Source organism: Aplidium turbinatum, chromosome 14, assembly GCF_918807975.1.
Source record: "Aplidium turbinatum chromosome 14, kaAplTurb1.1, whole genome shotgun sequence".
Classification (NCBI taxonomy): Eukaryota; Metazoa; Chordata; class Ascidiacea; order Aplousobranchia; family Polyclinidae; genus Aplidium; species Aplidium turbinatum.
This window is the reverse complement of record NC_137485.1, coordinates 10,319,669-10,337,267: the sequence shown is the minus strand read 5'-3', so window position 1 is coordinate 10,337,267 and position 17,599 is coordinate 10,319,669. Positions and strand designations below refer to the sequence as shown.

The window sequence follows — 17,599 nt, the reverse complement described above, 5'->3', positions numbered from 1 at the left end:
CAGTTGAGGTTTCTTTGGATTATTGTGCCCAGATTTTTCACAAAAAAAACATACTTCAGCGCCAAATGACAAGGATTTGGATGTTTGTGCTCTGGTTGACAGTGGAGCTGCAGCTGAACAAATTGTTTTTGTGCGCTTTGTCTTCAAAGCACGTTCCAGTTTGCTTTTATTGTACCGATCATAACAGGTTTTATGTGCTTTGTACTCTTGTTGAAGTTCAAGGACAAGATTTTCTTTACCAATAGCAAGGAGTCGTTGTTCAATCTCATACCTCTTGTCTGTATCATTTTGTAGCAGTTCATGATTATAAAATTTGTACAATTGTTCAACAAATGTCAAACTGGTTGCTTTTGAAAAGGTTATTTCTCTGGAATTCCCAAGAAAACGCTCCTAAACAATACAAGATGAACAGCTGTTACTCTGTGAGAGTTTGTAAATAAACTTATGAAGTTATGACCAGGTAATTCACAAGAAGTAGAGAGAAATACAGTACCGTAGCCTACAATGTTATATGTTACCTGACAAATAACACATGTTAGTTGTTTCTCTTCCACAAGTGGTGTACTCATACTGCCTTTCATAAACTGTCAGAAGTGTGCTGCATTCCATGCAGTGCAGAAGTAATTTATTAGGTAGAGTGGAATCTGTAATGTAGTTGATGCAGAACTTCAGTCATTTTTTATAGTTTCCAACCAGCAACTTGGCAGTGGATGGTCTCACATGAGCAAAATGATTTAAACCTTGGTTTTTGTGGAGTTCATGGGTGATAGATGAAGTTGGGGTTTGGTGGGGTGTTAGGGCAATGATATAATATAAACTTTAGGTTGGGGTTTTGGGTTATGACTAAGGTTAGAGCAAAAGAGCAGGACTAATGAAAATCTGAGATCTGCCTTTTTATGTATCAGAACTGTGACGTGACTACAAAAAGTAGTAAACGGGTATGATGAATCCACTACCTATTTAGAAACATGCAAAATATCTACCACTTTTTACTTACCAATGACAGCTTGAAATGATGAAACAACGTTGACAACTGTCGTACAATTCACCTAGGCTACACTTAAAGCAAGTCAGAACCACAAAACTGATAGCTTGTTTATTCAAACACTAATCGGTTTTGATAGCCTATTGCACAATTCTAACACTGCCTGGTTCATACCAATATTCGGTCATAGGAGACAAACAAAGATGTACCGTACTGTACTGAAACTCAAAAAGATTAAAATTGTTGCAATGGTGTGTCTATTGACTGAATAAAGAGAAGTCAAACTTTTCTATTCCCTGCTGGGAATAGACTGAACAAAAGAGGAATCAAATTTTTATATTCCCTGTAGGGAATAGTATAGTTGGATTTCTCTTTGTGACTGACCAATCTCAATGTTTCCCCAAGACTGACTGACTGCTTAACAATTCTACTCTTAAAACTCAAAAGTTAATCTGTTTGGTGCAATTGCAATTCAAAACTAAATTCGCATCCCTTTCACTGCCCAGATTACTGTAAACTTGACTCCCACTTTCACGTATTGGCACGTAGCCTACACAAAAACGGTCATTTTATCCATACTGTTTTAGTGTTTTGGACAACTGTTGTCCATTATCTGGTTCAATGATTGTTTTGGGTTAAAACTGATGCTTCCAAACGATTTTTCAGGCCAAATTACCCCCAAACAAGTACTCATATGCCATGTTAAAAAAATAAAACAATTTTTTTACATGCGCTCTTGCCATCACTACCCCCCAAACGGGAGCGGCATTTTGGGGACTTTCCACCCCCGAAATTTTCGGGCTCCAGACGGATTTTGAGTCTAAAGTGTCTAAGGAACTTAAAAATGCATATGAAAAATGTCTACCCAAATTTGCACAAAACAGCCCTAAAACGTGCATAACTGACCAGACTATGATGAGTTCCGTGATAAGGCAATTTTGGCATCATTCATGGCTGTAACAAAGCACTTTAACCAATGGGGTAGATGTCGTCGTCGTTTCTAGGCTTACACCTGGTGGTTGAAGATTGAGATTAAGTGGACGGGAAGGGAAGGAAGCCAATCTTCGTGTCTACCTTGTGGCATGACTTTAAGTGTCCTGCCAAAAGACACAGCCGCATGCCCTTGAGCTGTGTTGGAACCAGCGCCCCTTTGATTGCCGTTCCAGGGCTCTCTTCACTCGGCTATGCTGCCGACATTGGGGTAAATAAAAACAGAGTGAATCTATTGACCAGGCATTTGATAAATAAAGTGACTTGCGTTCTTCTGGTGACTATAGGTTGCTAGGTTACCTCCTGATGTTAAGGAGGATACCTAGCTTTTATTACCGATGTTTCGTCAGCACGACTGACTTTATCAAAGGGGGCTGAAACAGGTAAACCCAACCTGTCCAGCAACAAATGGCAAAACACAAAATCACACTGACGAAATGAATAAAGTAGCAAGAATCAGAGTTAAAAAACGCAACCAGATTACCGCTCAGTTTAATTGATAACGCAGTGATGCCTAAGAACAGTAGGCTACTATCCGGCAGCGTAAATTTATCTCTTTAAGACCAACGTCAAGAAACGTTGAAATAATATGAGACAAGACAGAAATGGAATTAGCAATTACAACGATTGTGAAAAAGCTCTGAGCAAACAAAAAAGTGAACGCAAAGTCAAAGTAATTTTTGTACACAGACAGAGGAAAAGCTCTGACCATCATTCTGGTTAAGAACAAATTGTGCCTTTTGGTTTATGCCTACCAACTTTCTGTAAACAATCTTTTTGTATAATCTTTTTCAGTTTTAAGAATAGTAGCGTTGGTCGAAAAAATTTTATGGTCTGAAGTTATGGAATGTTTGCAAAGAGAGGATTTCTCTGGAAATTGAAATGTAAAAGCTCTTTGGTGCTCATTGATTCTTGATTTAAGACCACGTTTAGTCTGTCTAATGTAGATAGATTAACAGTCATGACACGGAACTTGATAGATCAACCACAAACTTCACCTCTTTTTTATGGGGTCTTTAGCCGAGGGAAAGTATTTACCTACTGTCAGATAAGGTTTCATCGCAACTTTTATTCTTATGCCATTGAGGATTCGCTGAATTTTGTTTAATACCACCTTATGTAAGGAAGACATGTAAATGATTTATTAGGAGGATTAAGCGAAGGTTTCGGTTTGGGTCGCTGAATACAAGCAAGTTTTCATTGAAATCCGTTGAGCAGTAAAGTGTTGTGAATGTTTTTCTTGTGGTGTGAACGTTCGGAATCATCCGTTATGTGAGTGTCCACTGTCCAGTCTGTTGTACAATGTTTTGGCCACAGTAAGTTTTTGATGCTTGGAGTGATATGAGTTGAAATGCAGGTATCTGTCTGTATGTGTTGGTTTGTTAACCAATCAGAAGACAAAATTTAAATCAACTGATTGCAGTCATGCGACTCATGCACTTTAGAAAATAAATTAAATAAACATTTTGCCGTCAACAGCGTGGCCTAGAGGTTTAGGACTAGGAAATGGTCATTTCCACCATGGCGTGGGTTCGATCCTCACCTCTACCATTACTCTTCTTTCTTTTGTAATTACCAAACAAAGTTCAAAGCAAGAATCTACCTCCTGACTGCGTGCTAGAAGGGTTGCAATGAATGCTGGTTTATAGAGAAAATTGTTTTATGACTGAAAGTGTCTTTCGGTCAAAACACTCCATCTGTTGCAGCGACTTTGGCCTACAGATTACAAATACGTGTACCGCCGTAAGATATAAATTTTATTTTGTGTTATAAATTATAACTTAATTAATTAAACTACCATTCGGTAGATGTTTATTGTGATGGCTTTTTTGCTTTGAACATTAAGTTTGTTTTAACAAAAAAAACCTTAAGCGAGTAATGTCGGTCTGGAATTGCATGCAGGAAGTGATTTTCTGATGTCTCTGGATTTATTAATATTCAATTGAACACTGAGAATATGTCCTTATAATGTTTGTAATGTATTGTATTGAGTTTAAATTTAACCGTTGTTATTGCGTTCATAAACGTAGTTGCACTGATGAGAATTTAATATTCGAAAACGCGTTCTGCAACACTGTTTTTTTTTTGCACTCTGCAATGCTTGATGCAGATTTTCCTGTAGATTTCCATCACGCATTGAAGCGGTGATCTGATAATAAAATTTTCTACGGTTTGAGAAAAAGTTTTCTCTGCCTATAAAACGTTGAATGGTAGTTTAATTAATTATTTCTGAAAGTTCCTTGGTTTCATATTAAGTTATAACTTGTCTACAAACTATGTTTGACGGAATTCGACGCGACGAAACGATCCCTATCCTGCTTTCCAACATTCTCACTTGCGTTCAAAGGTGAAATCAGGATAGGGATCCTTTTGTTGTCCTTTTACACTGTTTGTTCTTTCTTCCATTTTGCTTTGTCGAAGCTATGACTGGCAGTCCACGTTTTTGTTCTAGATCCTCCACTGCAGTTCTAATTTTTAAAACCCGTGTGACAACACTTTGATGCATTTTTTGCAGACACAAGAGCGGTCATTTGTGCAGTAAATTAAGTTTAAAATAATAAATGAAATAAAGGTCTACAGATAACAAATTAAAAAATTGTGATAGCGACAACCGAATCTCGGGTTGATGTTTTTAAAGCAGCTTATAGTTAAAAAGATGAACGATGCTTTCAAAAAGAATCGTGTTGTCAAACATGTTTTATTTATAAACTCTGTTGTGCCGACGTCTTTGATGCGCAGTAGCGTTGACAGGGAGTATAAGGGGTACTCTTGGACCAGGGCACGGTACAATTTTAGACGGTTGTCCCCTTTCCAAGGGGCCCGGAATTTTAAAGAAACCACCGCGTATCCTTTGTAGTTTCTCAGAAGTGTCGTGATTTGGGACTGGAGGATCTCAGTGGTACCCGGCCAAAGTTGTTCTCTAACTGCCTTGTTGATAAGTAGCCTATATCGTTTTGCTGCTGAAAAGTAACTAGTACTGACGAATATCTAAATAGTTCAGTGGTCAATTTTTGATACCTCAATGATAGTTTTGCGTGTAGTGTGTATAGCGCAGAAGTGATGTCGCGGATAACGTTTCCTTCCGTCGCCAGCAATTGGCTATTTTTTTAAGTTACAACGCTTTCCGCGGATAAAATCTCACCATGCCACATAATCATAGTCTAAAGACTTTCAATCTTTACTTGATGCACCAATTTAGCATGCATTTCTAGCTTTTGCATTCAGTTGTTTCTGTCCAGCCATTGACGTCAATTTGCATAAACTACATGGCGACAGCTAATTTGTTCTTTCCGAATATGTTATTTACGAATTCTATTGTAGGCCTACTTGTATTTGTTCCCGAGACTTTTAGTGAACAGGATTGTACCCAGTTTAAGACGATTGATTTATCACAACCTCCGACATGACAAAAATTTATGTTGGCATTGAGTTCCAGACAAAATTCGTCATTTTGACGTCGAATTGACGGATTTTGTTGTCTGGGATGTGACACTGAAATGCATAAAATCAACTTAACTTAAAGGGATAGTAAAAGAAAAACCTGACTTGGCGATTTTCCACGTTCTTTGTGTTTAACATGCTACCATAAAACGATTTTCAATAAAATTTTGCCCCATTGCGGTCTGATCAGCATTCCGCGCCCGCTTTTGTCAGAGCTTTCAAAACTAGAATGGGCGTGAGCAGCGAAGCGTGCGACTGTACAGTCTACGTCACTATAGGCGAGCAATCAGTTGATCGCGCAATAGTTGTTACTGCGGGCGATTTAACTGTAGGCTATGTATGTATGTATGTATGTACATCAAAACAACAGATTTCAACATCAAAACATCAGACAGTTTGCTCAAAACATCAGATCTGATGTTAGTGTTTACGTGGCTTTTGTTATTGCTGTCGATAGTGACGTATTCTCGAGCAGTGTTTGCACTTTTTGGTCATTTTGAAAAAAATAAAAATAAATGAAACATTGAACTTTGGGCCTTGCCAGTGCCATTGAAAACAATTTCTTTTCGGTAATTCTTTTTGAAATGTATTTCTGAATGTTCAGTTTACGCATTTTAATGCTTAATTCCCGTTTGAAAATTTCATTTACTATGCCTTTAAGCAAAATAGCAAAGCTCCGGTGAAACACATACAGCAGGCATGCTTAAATATAGCAGTTTTATTCAAAAAATATTGACTCAAATTAAGTAGCAAAAAGACTTGTTGTTTTTCAAATCGTTGCGTTGATTGTTTCTTGAGTGCCTAAAAAACATCAAAACACGCTGGTCAGATCGGCTAATAGGTAAACTTACGATATGCAGTAGCAACAAGCGTTGAGGAAGACAAGAAGTCGATTTGATTGCGCTTTGATGCTAAAAGCCTGAAAACAAATTTAACTTCGTCAGTATCAGCGTTGTGACAGGTGGTTTAGTTCTGCATCACAATACCTCAGCACGGCTTCAGCTTACTAGCCTAGCCTACGTTTGGGGTTCTGTTTATTCCAGAATCCTGGAATAATTTGTTTTGAAATTCTGACAAATTTGCAAAAGAAAAAAAAGTTGGAAACGTTGTATGCACATTTAGAAGCCAGCAACTGGCGAAGCCGAACGGAAAAACCTAGAACCTCACACAACTAAGGCGAAAGAGAAAATTTAATTGAGTCCTGTCTTTGTCATGAGTTACCAAGGGGGGTGGGGGGGACTTATATACCAGTCCCAGGTATACCAGTCCCCACACCCCCCTTGGTAACTCATGACAAAGACAGGACTCAATTCAATTTTCTCTTTCGCCTTAGTTGTGTGATGTTCTAGGCGTTACCAAGCCGAACATGCTTCCTCAGGTCGCTGTATTTTCCCTACAAAATCAGAAGCTAATGCCTACTACATAAAATATAGAAACATAGCAAGATAGGCTGCATATCAGAAAATACTCTTGATGTCGCCTAGTATTGTTTTTGCGTTTGCTACAGTAGATTACTTGCTTGGTTAGTTTATAGCTTATGCCAGGGGAGTAGTCAGGGGGGGAGCAAAGGAGGCTTGTCTCTCCAGAAATATTTTGAATAAACATTTTACCTTCTGTTGCACAAGCATTTGACAGAGTTATACTATGGATTTAGCTTGAAAGTACTCTCAGAATGTGCAATTTTAAGGAACATCTTTTTTAAAATTTTCTGAGGGAGGCATCCCAGACCCCCCATAGGTGCTTCGCTGTTTCCAACTTAATACCCGGCTCACTGACATGTAGGCTACAATGACGTATATGCCCATTCCGAATTTTTTTGCTGGCTACGCTTCTGGCTTATGAGTAGGCCTACGTTTTATGACTTTATGTTAATACTAAAGAAGCTATAGGCCTAGTGGTATGTATTTTGAACTGTTAGCTGCAACATGCCAGGATTTTAAATTTGATCCAAAAATCTTAACTTCATGTTTTGATTACGGCATGCCAATAATTTTGGCAGGCATTGGTTTTATTTCAAAGCAGGCCATAAAAAAGCTTTGAAAGGATACAACAGATTGTGTTCTTTCTTGCGTTTATTTCTCAGCACTTTTTGTTATTAAAACCTAAGAGTAATGATGTGGTAAAATAGCAAACCTGATGCAAAATGAAAAACATTAATTCGATATACTGTAAAATATTAGCTCTTGTAAAGTAACAACAAACTACAACGCTGCAAAAAGCTTGTCTAACTATTTGCTATCTTCATCTTCTCGTTGTCATATCGTTTTACAATAACCGATTGCATTTTTTGCATTTTGCAACTAATGATACACATTTAAATGTGAAATCAGTGCATTAGATTAGTCGGTGCTATTATACTATAGCATGAGGTCTACTACTGCATTACTCACTACTCATCCTTCATTTATCCTAGCAAAACACACTTCGTACATCTTGCAACGTTTGAGGCAGGTCACACTGACACTGCAGATCAAAGGCTGGGCTTGGCTAGGTAAGATATTGCAGTAAAGCTTGTGTAGCCTACTACTAAATCAGTAGCACGAATTAATCCACTGTAGGCCTATGTGTTTTTGAGTTGTGTTCTAGCCACACAACGTAACAGCTTGCTAGTGCTTGCATGAAAATACTGGAGAATAAATTCGCAGAAATGGTAGAACAATGCATATTTACCTTACTTAGATTTAACCTTTTTCTGAACCTGAAATAAAAATATTTCATCCAATGAAAGAAAAAAATTTCACTACAGAACTATAGCTGCAAGTAGGCTAACTGCATCTCGCATAGTTATTTTAAAACCAAGACTGATTCATTACAGTAGATTGGTTTATTACAAAGAAAAATTATTAAATACAAATCCATTCAGGCCCAACTACCAAACATTCCGTTAATTGAGCTCTTATCTTAAAAAAAGTAATTAAGCAAATAAACTTCAATTTAACCTTCTTTTTATAAGCAAGCCACTGATCATTACTCAACAGCTTTTTCGGTCCAGTTGCAGGCATCATTTTACCGGCTTCGGTGGCTTCAATGGAATTCCTTAATGTTGTTGTGATATACATGCCCTAAACGAATGAATAAAAATAAAACTCACAAAGAGGTTGAGATTTAAATAAAAACTGTCAAGGAACTTATATATCTATAATATGTATTGTACCAGGGGTGCCCAATGTATTTTAGCCACATGTCGCATTTCGAGCCGCATTAAAATTTTCACTTATTTTTTTCTTGAAATTTTGCCTAAGCTTTAAGATTGTTTATTCAAGAGCTCAGACAAGGGGCCGCAGATAATGTTTCCACAGGAAGCATGCGGCTCGCACTTTGAACACCGCTGTATGATACAACAAATACTATCAAAACTTCAAGAAGTACTCAATGCCAGGCATAAAAGCTTAGCAGAGCGAAGTATAACAAATATGGTTGCCAGTCACCTAAAAACTATTACAGCCTGTTTTGCTTTAATCGGGATCATCAAAAGCTTCTTATTCAAATAGAATAATAGCAATTATGTGGTTTACTTAAAAAGTATCCGACTTTTTGGCATAAAACACGAAACACAATGAATTTCACAAATTTATTTTATCTTAGTAGCAAAATGGTTGGAATTCCTGGTAAATCTAATCAAGCAAAACTTTTCGAAAACTATTCTGTCTTTATTAACATTAAATTTATAGCACATTTATAGCACTGAAGATGAATACAGTAGACTATAGTTTTCGAAAAGTTTGTTTGCTGAGCATGAATTTAGTATCTATATTTTGGCCTTTTTATTTTTTTGATTATTTTATCTTCTTCAAAATAGGGCCCTTTGAGGTCCACACACTTTTCCTAGAGCTTCTTCCACTTTTGGAAACATTCCATGAAATGCTCCTCTATAATTTTCATAAGCTCCTTTGTCGTTTTTTTTTTTATAATCTTTTCGTGACTGAAATCGTGTCCCTTTTAGAGTGGTTTTAAACTTGGGAAAAAGCCAAAAATCGCATGGTGCCAAGTCTGGAGAGCAAGGAGCCCGGTATGCAATATCTGGTCAAAAAAAAGATTGCATCCCATGGGTGGAATGAGCGGGTGCGTTGTCGTGGTGAAACTAAAATTCTTTTTGCCCATCTCTCTAGTCACTTTCTTTGCATAGCTTCATAAAGGCAATATAGAACGTTCAAATAATATTCTATGTTGATTGTCGGGCCTTGTGGTGCATATTAGTGATATAAAATGCAGCAAGAATAATTATAACAAATCAAAGACAGATTGTCATCACTTTCATATTGCTGCAAACTTGCTTTGTCTTGGAGATTTGACAGAAAAAGGTCGGATACTTTTTTAACCGACCTTATATATTATATATATACAGTAGCCTATATGCACTGATAAGGCCTCTAGGTTGAGATGGAAGGTCTCTGTCTGTAGTTTGTTTCAGAAATATATAATAGGTCTATCCTTGTATTTATTGAACATTGCTGTTGATAAACTGTCTCTGCATTTCTGGAAAATCTATTTTATCTATGCATTCTACAGAATAATTAAATTGTCATAAGATAACTATGTCTGAACTTCTTACAAACAAAGAAATCGGGACACCCGCAACAACAATCCATACCAATCCTTCAGCTAATGAAATATCAGGACTGCCAGAAGACATGAATCTCTGTCCTCTTCCTGCTGTTATTTGGCTTCCTGATCATTGATGAATAAACAATTGTTATACTGTAACATAGCCTAACACTAACAGACGTATAACAATGCATTAGGGTAGCCTACATTTGTACATATTTGCAAAAGCAAAACAGATTTATTTTCGATCTAAAATAATGGCTTAAACTTTTGCCAGGTTACAGATAAGTAAAACCTTGGTTTAAATTTTTTGACCATTTTAGGAATGACTAAACGTTTGCTTCCATAAACAAGGAAGGTAAAATAGAGGCTTTGCTAAATTTTGATTCAATCTTCCATATCACTGCTAACTTATGCACAATAATGTAACAAAATAACTTTTGCTGGTTATCTAAAGTTTGTTTAACTTAAGACAAATGCTGACACAGTAGGATACAGTATAGCTTGGAGACGTTTGCGACCATGAATGGGGCGCAGGCTATAAAATGGGCGATTGGGGGGCGCTGAGAGTAAATCGAAGCAGTTACAAGAAAAGGATTGCAAAGCATTTTTTTATGTTTCGCTTCAAAGAAATACAAAAGAAGACGGTGACTATAAGAGCTCTGTGGCAGATATTGTGGCAATTATGTTGGTAACGTTGCTTCACAGTGCCTTTGTTGAGGTCGTAACGCATGACTTACTTTGAAGCACTGCGATTACGCAAATCCGATGTTTGGAGCGCTTACTATTCCACACCGAAGTACGATGGCTTTCCAAGGGAAATTGCCTTGCACGATTTTATTCGCTGTTTAAAACTGTCGTGGAATTTCTACAGAGTTGTAACCATGGCCTTGCGAATGACGCCCTGGTTGGAAGAAATGATATCGCCTACTTGTCAGACATTTTTTTCAAATTTAATGAATTGAATTTATCCCTTCAAGGTAACGAAGTAAATCTAATCAAGGTGAAGTCGGCACTATCTGGGTTCAGTAATAAGCTCGTGTTGTATCATATCAACAAAATTTAGGTAGACGAGAATTTTTCCAATTCTCAAGCTTGCATCAACTTGATACCAGTGACAGAGGCATATCTGATGTTGATGCAGAGACGTAGGCCTACAGCAATCATCTTCAAGAAGTACGGTAAACAAAGACATCGGAGTTCGATTCCAGGATGTATTTTAGTTAGAAATCCCTGACTGGATAATCGAGCCATTCTGTGATATTTACGAACATGAAATTCTTGAGGAAGAACTGAAGACATTGCAAAGCGATTTTACACTCAAACCGAAGTTTAATACCTCGTATCAATCGTTCTGTCTACAGAACCAAATCAAAGAGAAATACCCTCACGTGTGGAATCTGGTCAAAGTTTTTATCATTGCCTTTCCCAACTTATACTTGGTGGAGCGTGCTTTCAGTGCCGTGACAGCTCTTGTGGATAACAAAAGAAACCGTTTTGACATAGTTACACGGAGAGACTTAAGATTGTTCCTATTCAAACTGGAACCCGATATCAAGAGGCTGATGACATTGCACCAACCTCATTCGTCTCATTAGAGTTGGACTTTAAGTTGTGATGAATGGATTATAACCTTGATTTTACTTTTTTGTCGAAGGGCGGCTTTTGATACTCTGTTCGTTGTCCAGGGGGGCGCTATTAAAAAAAAAGTTTGGGAAACACTGGTTAGTGCATTTGAAAAACATGCCGTTCAACACCTCGATTTAATAGCAAGAAAATATAAAAAAAACTTATCAACTTGATTAATACCTTTTTATTTATGAAATTAAAGATTAAATCTAGGCTACCTGCGTTAGATAAATTCTCTATATATGATTGCTGATGACCTCTTGTAGCCTATCAAGTTTAACACATGGTCATAGAAAAGCATTGTTGATGTAACACTAGGTCAGTTTGTTTTCAACATTTTTTGTACCACTACTCTCTCAGAGCAATCAATGTAGCCTCGCGACCTCCTCCATAAAAATATTCAATGGAAGCATAATTATTTAATACAAAATGTAACCTAATCTGATTCATGTCGACATTTGTTTTCAGTATTTTTTGTACCACTACCCTCTCAGAGTAATCAATGTAGCCTCGCGACCCCCTCCATAAAAATATTCAATGGAAGCACAATTATTTAATACAAAATGTAACCAAATTTGATTCATGTCGACATCCAGTCAATTTCTCGTTTTGCTGATCTAACGTAAACTTCTGAAATTCAAAACGTCCTTTCGCGATGTCATTAGCCTACTGCTTGTGTGACATTTCCTCCAGGAGACAAAACAATAAATACAAGCTACATTTCAGCATTTTCATCGGTTGAATTTACAGAAATCTTTTATAGAATTATTAATTTATTAAAATCAGTTTCAGCGAGATGGTTGGTGCAGCATCATTTAACAAGCTTATCAATGCGTGGAACTGTTGCTGACAGAACTTGCAAATAAACGACACTCTAAGGTTTTTCAATGCCTCTGTAAACGACGCTAACAAATACATATTTTACACAGAATTCCAAATAACCTTGCTTTTTTGCCATAGCGTGGTCGCTGCTTAACTTTAGTCTGCTCAAAGCAACGTAGCCTACAAGAAGTACCGTAGGTAAAAATATCAAAAGTTTTCCCATTGTTAAAGTTGTTGCAATGCATTTTTTATTGTTTTCCGGCAAAAAAAAGAATTGGAAAAGATACACTGCATTTTCAGGATTCTTGCTACCCTAGGGATTGTAGATCATAGGGAAGCGAAACTTCATCCGCTTTTGGCTTATCCGCAACACTAGAAGGGTTACGTTTTTTTGTAATTTACAAAATATTTTACTTTTATGGGTTATATAAGAAGAGTAAAGTTGGTTTTAAAGTAATTTAAGGTTTTTAGTTGAAAGCAAGCCAGCAGTAAAGCGTAAAAAAAGTGTGAAATTGGCAATTGACCCTTCTAATGTTGAAGGAACAACGGAGTTGCGCGTCCCGTAATGTACCGTCTCTATTGCTACCCATAGCTGGAAAACGGCTGCACACTGCACAGAGGCTCGATCCTGACCCTAACCCACAGGTTTAAAACCACTGCACTACGTGATCCTACCTTTGCTTCAGCTAGATATCTCTGTTTAGGCTTGTCCAAGTGCTTTGCAAAGATGCCATATAACATAATACTTGAAAAGCGTTTACTTTATAGAAATGAATAGGCTAAATAGCTTATTAGTTCTACTGTAGCCTATATTAGCTTGAAAAAAATTCAATGTTCACATATCATTCAACCAAAGGACAACATACACTATTAGCCTACTTATTGCATAAGTTCACAAAAATCTGTTGCCTAACGTTTACTAACTTACCTGTTGTCACTACATATCATATCAATGACATTAGGTCATATTATAGGCTATAATCTAGAAATAGTCTAATGTAGCCTACAAGTATTATTAATAAAGGCGGTGGCTATAATTATCGTGAAAAGTGAGGCGGTAAAGATGCATGGGTGAGTTTGAGTTGCATTGCAAAGACTCTGCACTGTGGTAAAAATATACCTAGGAGCAGGTGGTGGGTCGTCATAGTAGGCTGCAAGCCTGCAGCCCACCCTCTTGGAATTGATAAATGTAAAAGTAATGTAGCCTAAAACATTTTTGTAGCCTATCCGTTAAAATTAGCCACGAACCGTCACAGCGTGGGGCACCTTGACTTACATAACCACATCTTTATTTTGATTCCTCCATGGTGTAGCTCAGGGGTCACCAACCTTTTTTGCATGCGGGCTACTTTGGCACTAAGGAGAGCTGTGGCGGGCCGCACTAATAAAATTTTAGGTAAGTTGACTCTTATGCTAGAAAAGAACGCATTTCGTGGCGTTGATTTCGTACCCAGTATCCAGCGTTACATGTTGTTCATATTTATGTTAGAATACCGCAGCAACAAAATTAATCGAACAACGCTAGTAACGCTACTGCCAGGCCAAGCTCCTTTTACACCACTTTTGACTTTTTTTAACAATGCCTAATAAACGAGGCCACTTGTTTTGCGCACTTATAGCGAGGCGAGCGGTTTCATCAGAATATTCATCGCCAAGCAAGAGTGGTGTTGTCACTTCGCTTCACAGAAGATATCTTGCAATTAATAATTTCAGTAAACAAGGAAATATTTGACACATCGCAATACAGGCAACAATAGTGACCTGCAAACATATCAGTGAAAAATAGGCTCCAATAACAGGGAAAAAGAAACCAGGCACCATGAAACAAATGCTTGTGGAAATCACCCAAAAATCGTAGTTTTATCATAATTCATGAACAGTCATCCCTTTAAAAAAGCAATGAGTTGGTTTTTCATCCTTTTTGTGAGAGTCTAAAAAACCGTCTTTCTTTTGTTATAGACAACTGTCACTTGCGATGCTTATCAGCGTGGCAAGAATTTGTTGATTAAACAACATTTTGCAGAACTTCGGCAGGAGATACTAAAATTGGAACGATACAGAGAAGATTTTTTGCAGTACTACTACTAAGCTAAATATTTTCATAATACAATCAGAGAAAGTCTTTAAATTTATATATAATATTCTGCCAATTTATTATTAATTGAGTTGGCACACCGATCTATTTTGCCAACAAAAACTTGCATAAAGAGAACACTGCTTGTGAAGCACAATAACGGTGAAACGCAGGGGAAGTTCTTGACCTATGAACCGGGTTTACCCATGAGCCACCCCTTTCAAAAAAAAATCTGTTGCACTCTAGCGCCAACGTGTACTATTTCTGAACGTGTTAATCTCTCAGAAGGTTCCATGGAAATTTCTGGGTTAGAGCTGAAAGGCGTTTTCCAGTTGTAAAGAAAGTTCTGTTTTGAGCCTTCGAGAGTAAATTTTTGGTGCCATTGATTTTTTGTTCTGGTACTTAAGGTTTAGCTCAGTGCAGGAAGCTGTATTTCGGATATGCAATGGTAGGCATTAGTGCTGAATCTTAATCAGATTGTGGCTAATAACTTGCTTTAATTTTTTAGTTCTGATGTAAAGCATGCCAATCAGGCTGGTCTTGACCCATGAGCCACCTAGGAGCATGACTCTTGAGCCATGGTTCATGGGTGATGCCATTTATTTCATAGTATGTAAGACTGTATAGGTGTATTATGTTGTAAGTCTTAAGTGTAATTTAGCTTGGTAGGCTAGCCTACTCACCTACTACTACAATAGTACTAGCCTGTTCCTGTAGTTAAGCCAACAGACCAAAGCTGTAGGCCTATTTTCAAAATGTTGCACAATGACTAACAGTTTTTTAATCACTTTTTAATTTATATTTATAGGTTACTTATATGTTATTAGTATAGAAATCAAAACATGTCACCTAGTCCTAGACCAAAGTTAAGCAAAAAATGGGGAGACTTCACTGGCCTTGAAATGTCAATGGCACAGCCAAGATATTCTCTAGAATAAGAAAGCAATACGTGCAGCAGCAAGAGATGACAAAGTTGACCGAACCACGCTATCAAGGTATTTGAAAGAAGCACAAACAAGGTAGGCCTAACACCAGGACAGGTGAGGTCATTTCCACATGCTCAACTGAGAAAAAAGTGACAAACCGTAAGTCTAAGCGAGTAAAATCAGCTGTCATCACTGACTCACCGGCTAAAGCAGCATAAAATGCTACCACACCCAATGCTGCTGAAGATGTAAGCCTCCAGGTTGCTGCAAGAAAATCTGCTCAGTTGGGACAAAGAAAAAAAGAGAACATTTTTTTAAAGTGCTGTCAGAAGATTTGGAAAGTGAAGCTGAAAATGCAACTGTTCTGCATCTTAATGACAACACTTCGGATGAAAGTGAGGGGGACGACACGATCAATGATTCGAAAGATGAAACTACGGTTAGCATTGGGGACTTTGTGGTTTTTAAGTTTTGTGAGAAGCGAGACGTGCATTATATTGTAAAGATCACAAAAGAAAAAAATGATGAGGTTTATGTAAAGGTGTCATTTTTGAGAAGGAATTCGAAGGGAAATGATTTTGTTGAACCTGTTGTTGAAGACATTCACACTGTGCAAATATGTGATGTCGTATTGTTGCTTCCTCCACCAAATCCTTGTGGCTCCACTAAACGGACACAAGGGATCAAACATTTCTCTGTAGTTTGAACCTGCTACAACATTGAATAGGTTTTGTGTTAAATGCATAAACTGAGGACAATTTCTTTAGCAGCATCTAATCTATTTTATTAATCAGGATCAACTGAAAAAGCTCTCCCTCCCATCAAAATTTGTAGATTTTCCTTCCTTCCTAGCAAAGTCTCAAATGGGGTGGGAGAGGGAAAATGGTCTGCTGAAATTTTTCCCTCACTTGTGCCCAGCCGAACTATTTCCCTCCCCCACCCTTATTTTGAGTAATGCTAGGAGGGGCGAAAAAACTGCGGTTTTCACTGGGGGGATTGTTTAGTTGGTCCATTAATAGTACCTTTGTAGCCTACTTTTTGTATGCTTGTGTTTTTTTGCGTCTAAAGTACATTTCATAACAGAAATCAAACAAAATTGGTTGGTTTAATTGCAGTGGCTTATGGGTTAATTTCGGTGGTTCATGGGTCATTACCAGCAGCACCCTTGAGCCACTTTGAAAACTTTCAGGAAAATGTTTATAACAGTTACGCTATTAAAGATATTGATCTGAAACTTGCCCATGATCTGCTCCAATAGTTATGCTAAATGCTTTAAAAATTTGAGCGTTCTAACTTTAGCAAAAAAAAAGTTAACGCAAAAAATCTAAAAAGTGGCTCGTAGGTCAAGACCTTCCCCCACACTAGTGTTTACATGACATTTGCAAACTTAAAATAAGCTACCCTATGCTAGCAGACATTTTCGAAATTCGAAAACAGACGTTTTAATCAACCACTGGGACAGTGTGGCTGGACATCGCATTGAAATAGCTTTAAGCAACCTCCACCTAAAACTATAATCTGATTGGTCGGTCGGTGGAATCGTATGCAAAGCGAAATTATGCTTTCCGGGAAGTATTTTTTGCCTTCGTGCTCTTTTAATCCTCAAGAAAAGTATTTTTGGTTATACTTGTACGCTGATACCTTCCGCGGGCCGCAGCGATACAGCGTGGCGGGCCGCCAGTTGGTGACCCCTGGTGTAGCTTATACATGAATAAACGTAATATGTTATAATTCCTGGTATTGTAGGCTACGTTGAAATAAATGTAGAACTATGCCGAAATAAACTTGATTGATTGAATATACAATACACTTTTTATTATTATACAATACCTGGTGTATACTTAGCTTTTCTACTTAAAGCCGAAAATCTTCGTGAGATAATGAATGCACAAGAGCTCATTAATTTTTCGAAAACCATTGTGATGATGAAGCAATACTGTTTATAACACCTCGTTATAAAAATAGCTGGAAGAATCATAATAAAAATTCAGTAATGAACATCAACAACCTGTATGTTTTGCATGTTGATTGTGTTGGTTTGGTTTTGAATCTTTATCCTCGGTCGATTAGTCCACCACGATAGCTCAGTTGGTTGGCGCGTGACTTCTGGAACGAAGAAGCTTCAAGATCAAGTGGCGCTGGTTCGACTCTCGGGGTGTGCGCTTGAGCAACGCACGTTAAGGACTG

The 17,599-nt window shown here is 37.6% G+C and overlaps 1 protein-coding gene across 1 annotated transcript; it reads right to left on the bottom strand.

Annotated features, from left to right (window-relative positions):
- Nucleotides 1–6,119: 6,119 nt before the first annotated feature.
- Nucleotides 6,120–17,373, bottom strand: LOC145783689 (uncharacterized). Its single transcript, XM_082595579.1, has 5 exons — nucleotides 17,243–17,373; nucleotides 9,969–10,084; nucleotides 8,356–8,478; nucleotides 8,087–8,114; nucleotides 6,120–6,217 (listed from the first exon to the last, which is right to left on the bottom strand). Exons 1-4 carry the CDS (start codon nucleotides 17,328–17,330, stop codon nucleotides 8,088–8,090), a joined length of 354 nt encoding a protein of 117 aa, XP_082451705.1. The 5' UTR covers nucleotides 17,331–17,373; the 3' UTR covers nucleotides 6,120–6,217; nucleotide 8,087.
- Between the last annotated feature and the right edge of the window lie 226 nt (nucleotides 17,374–17,599).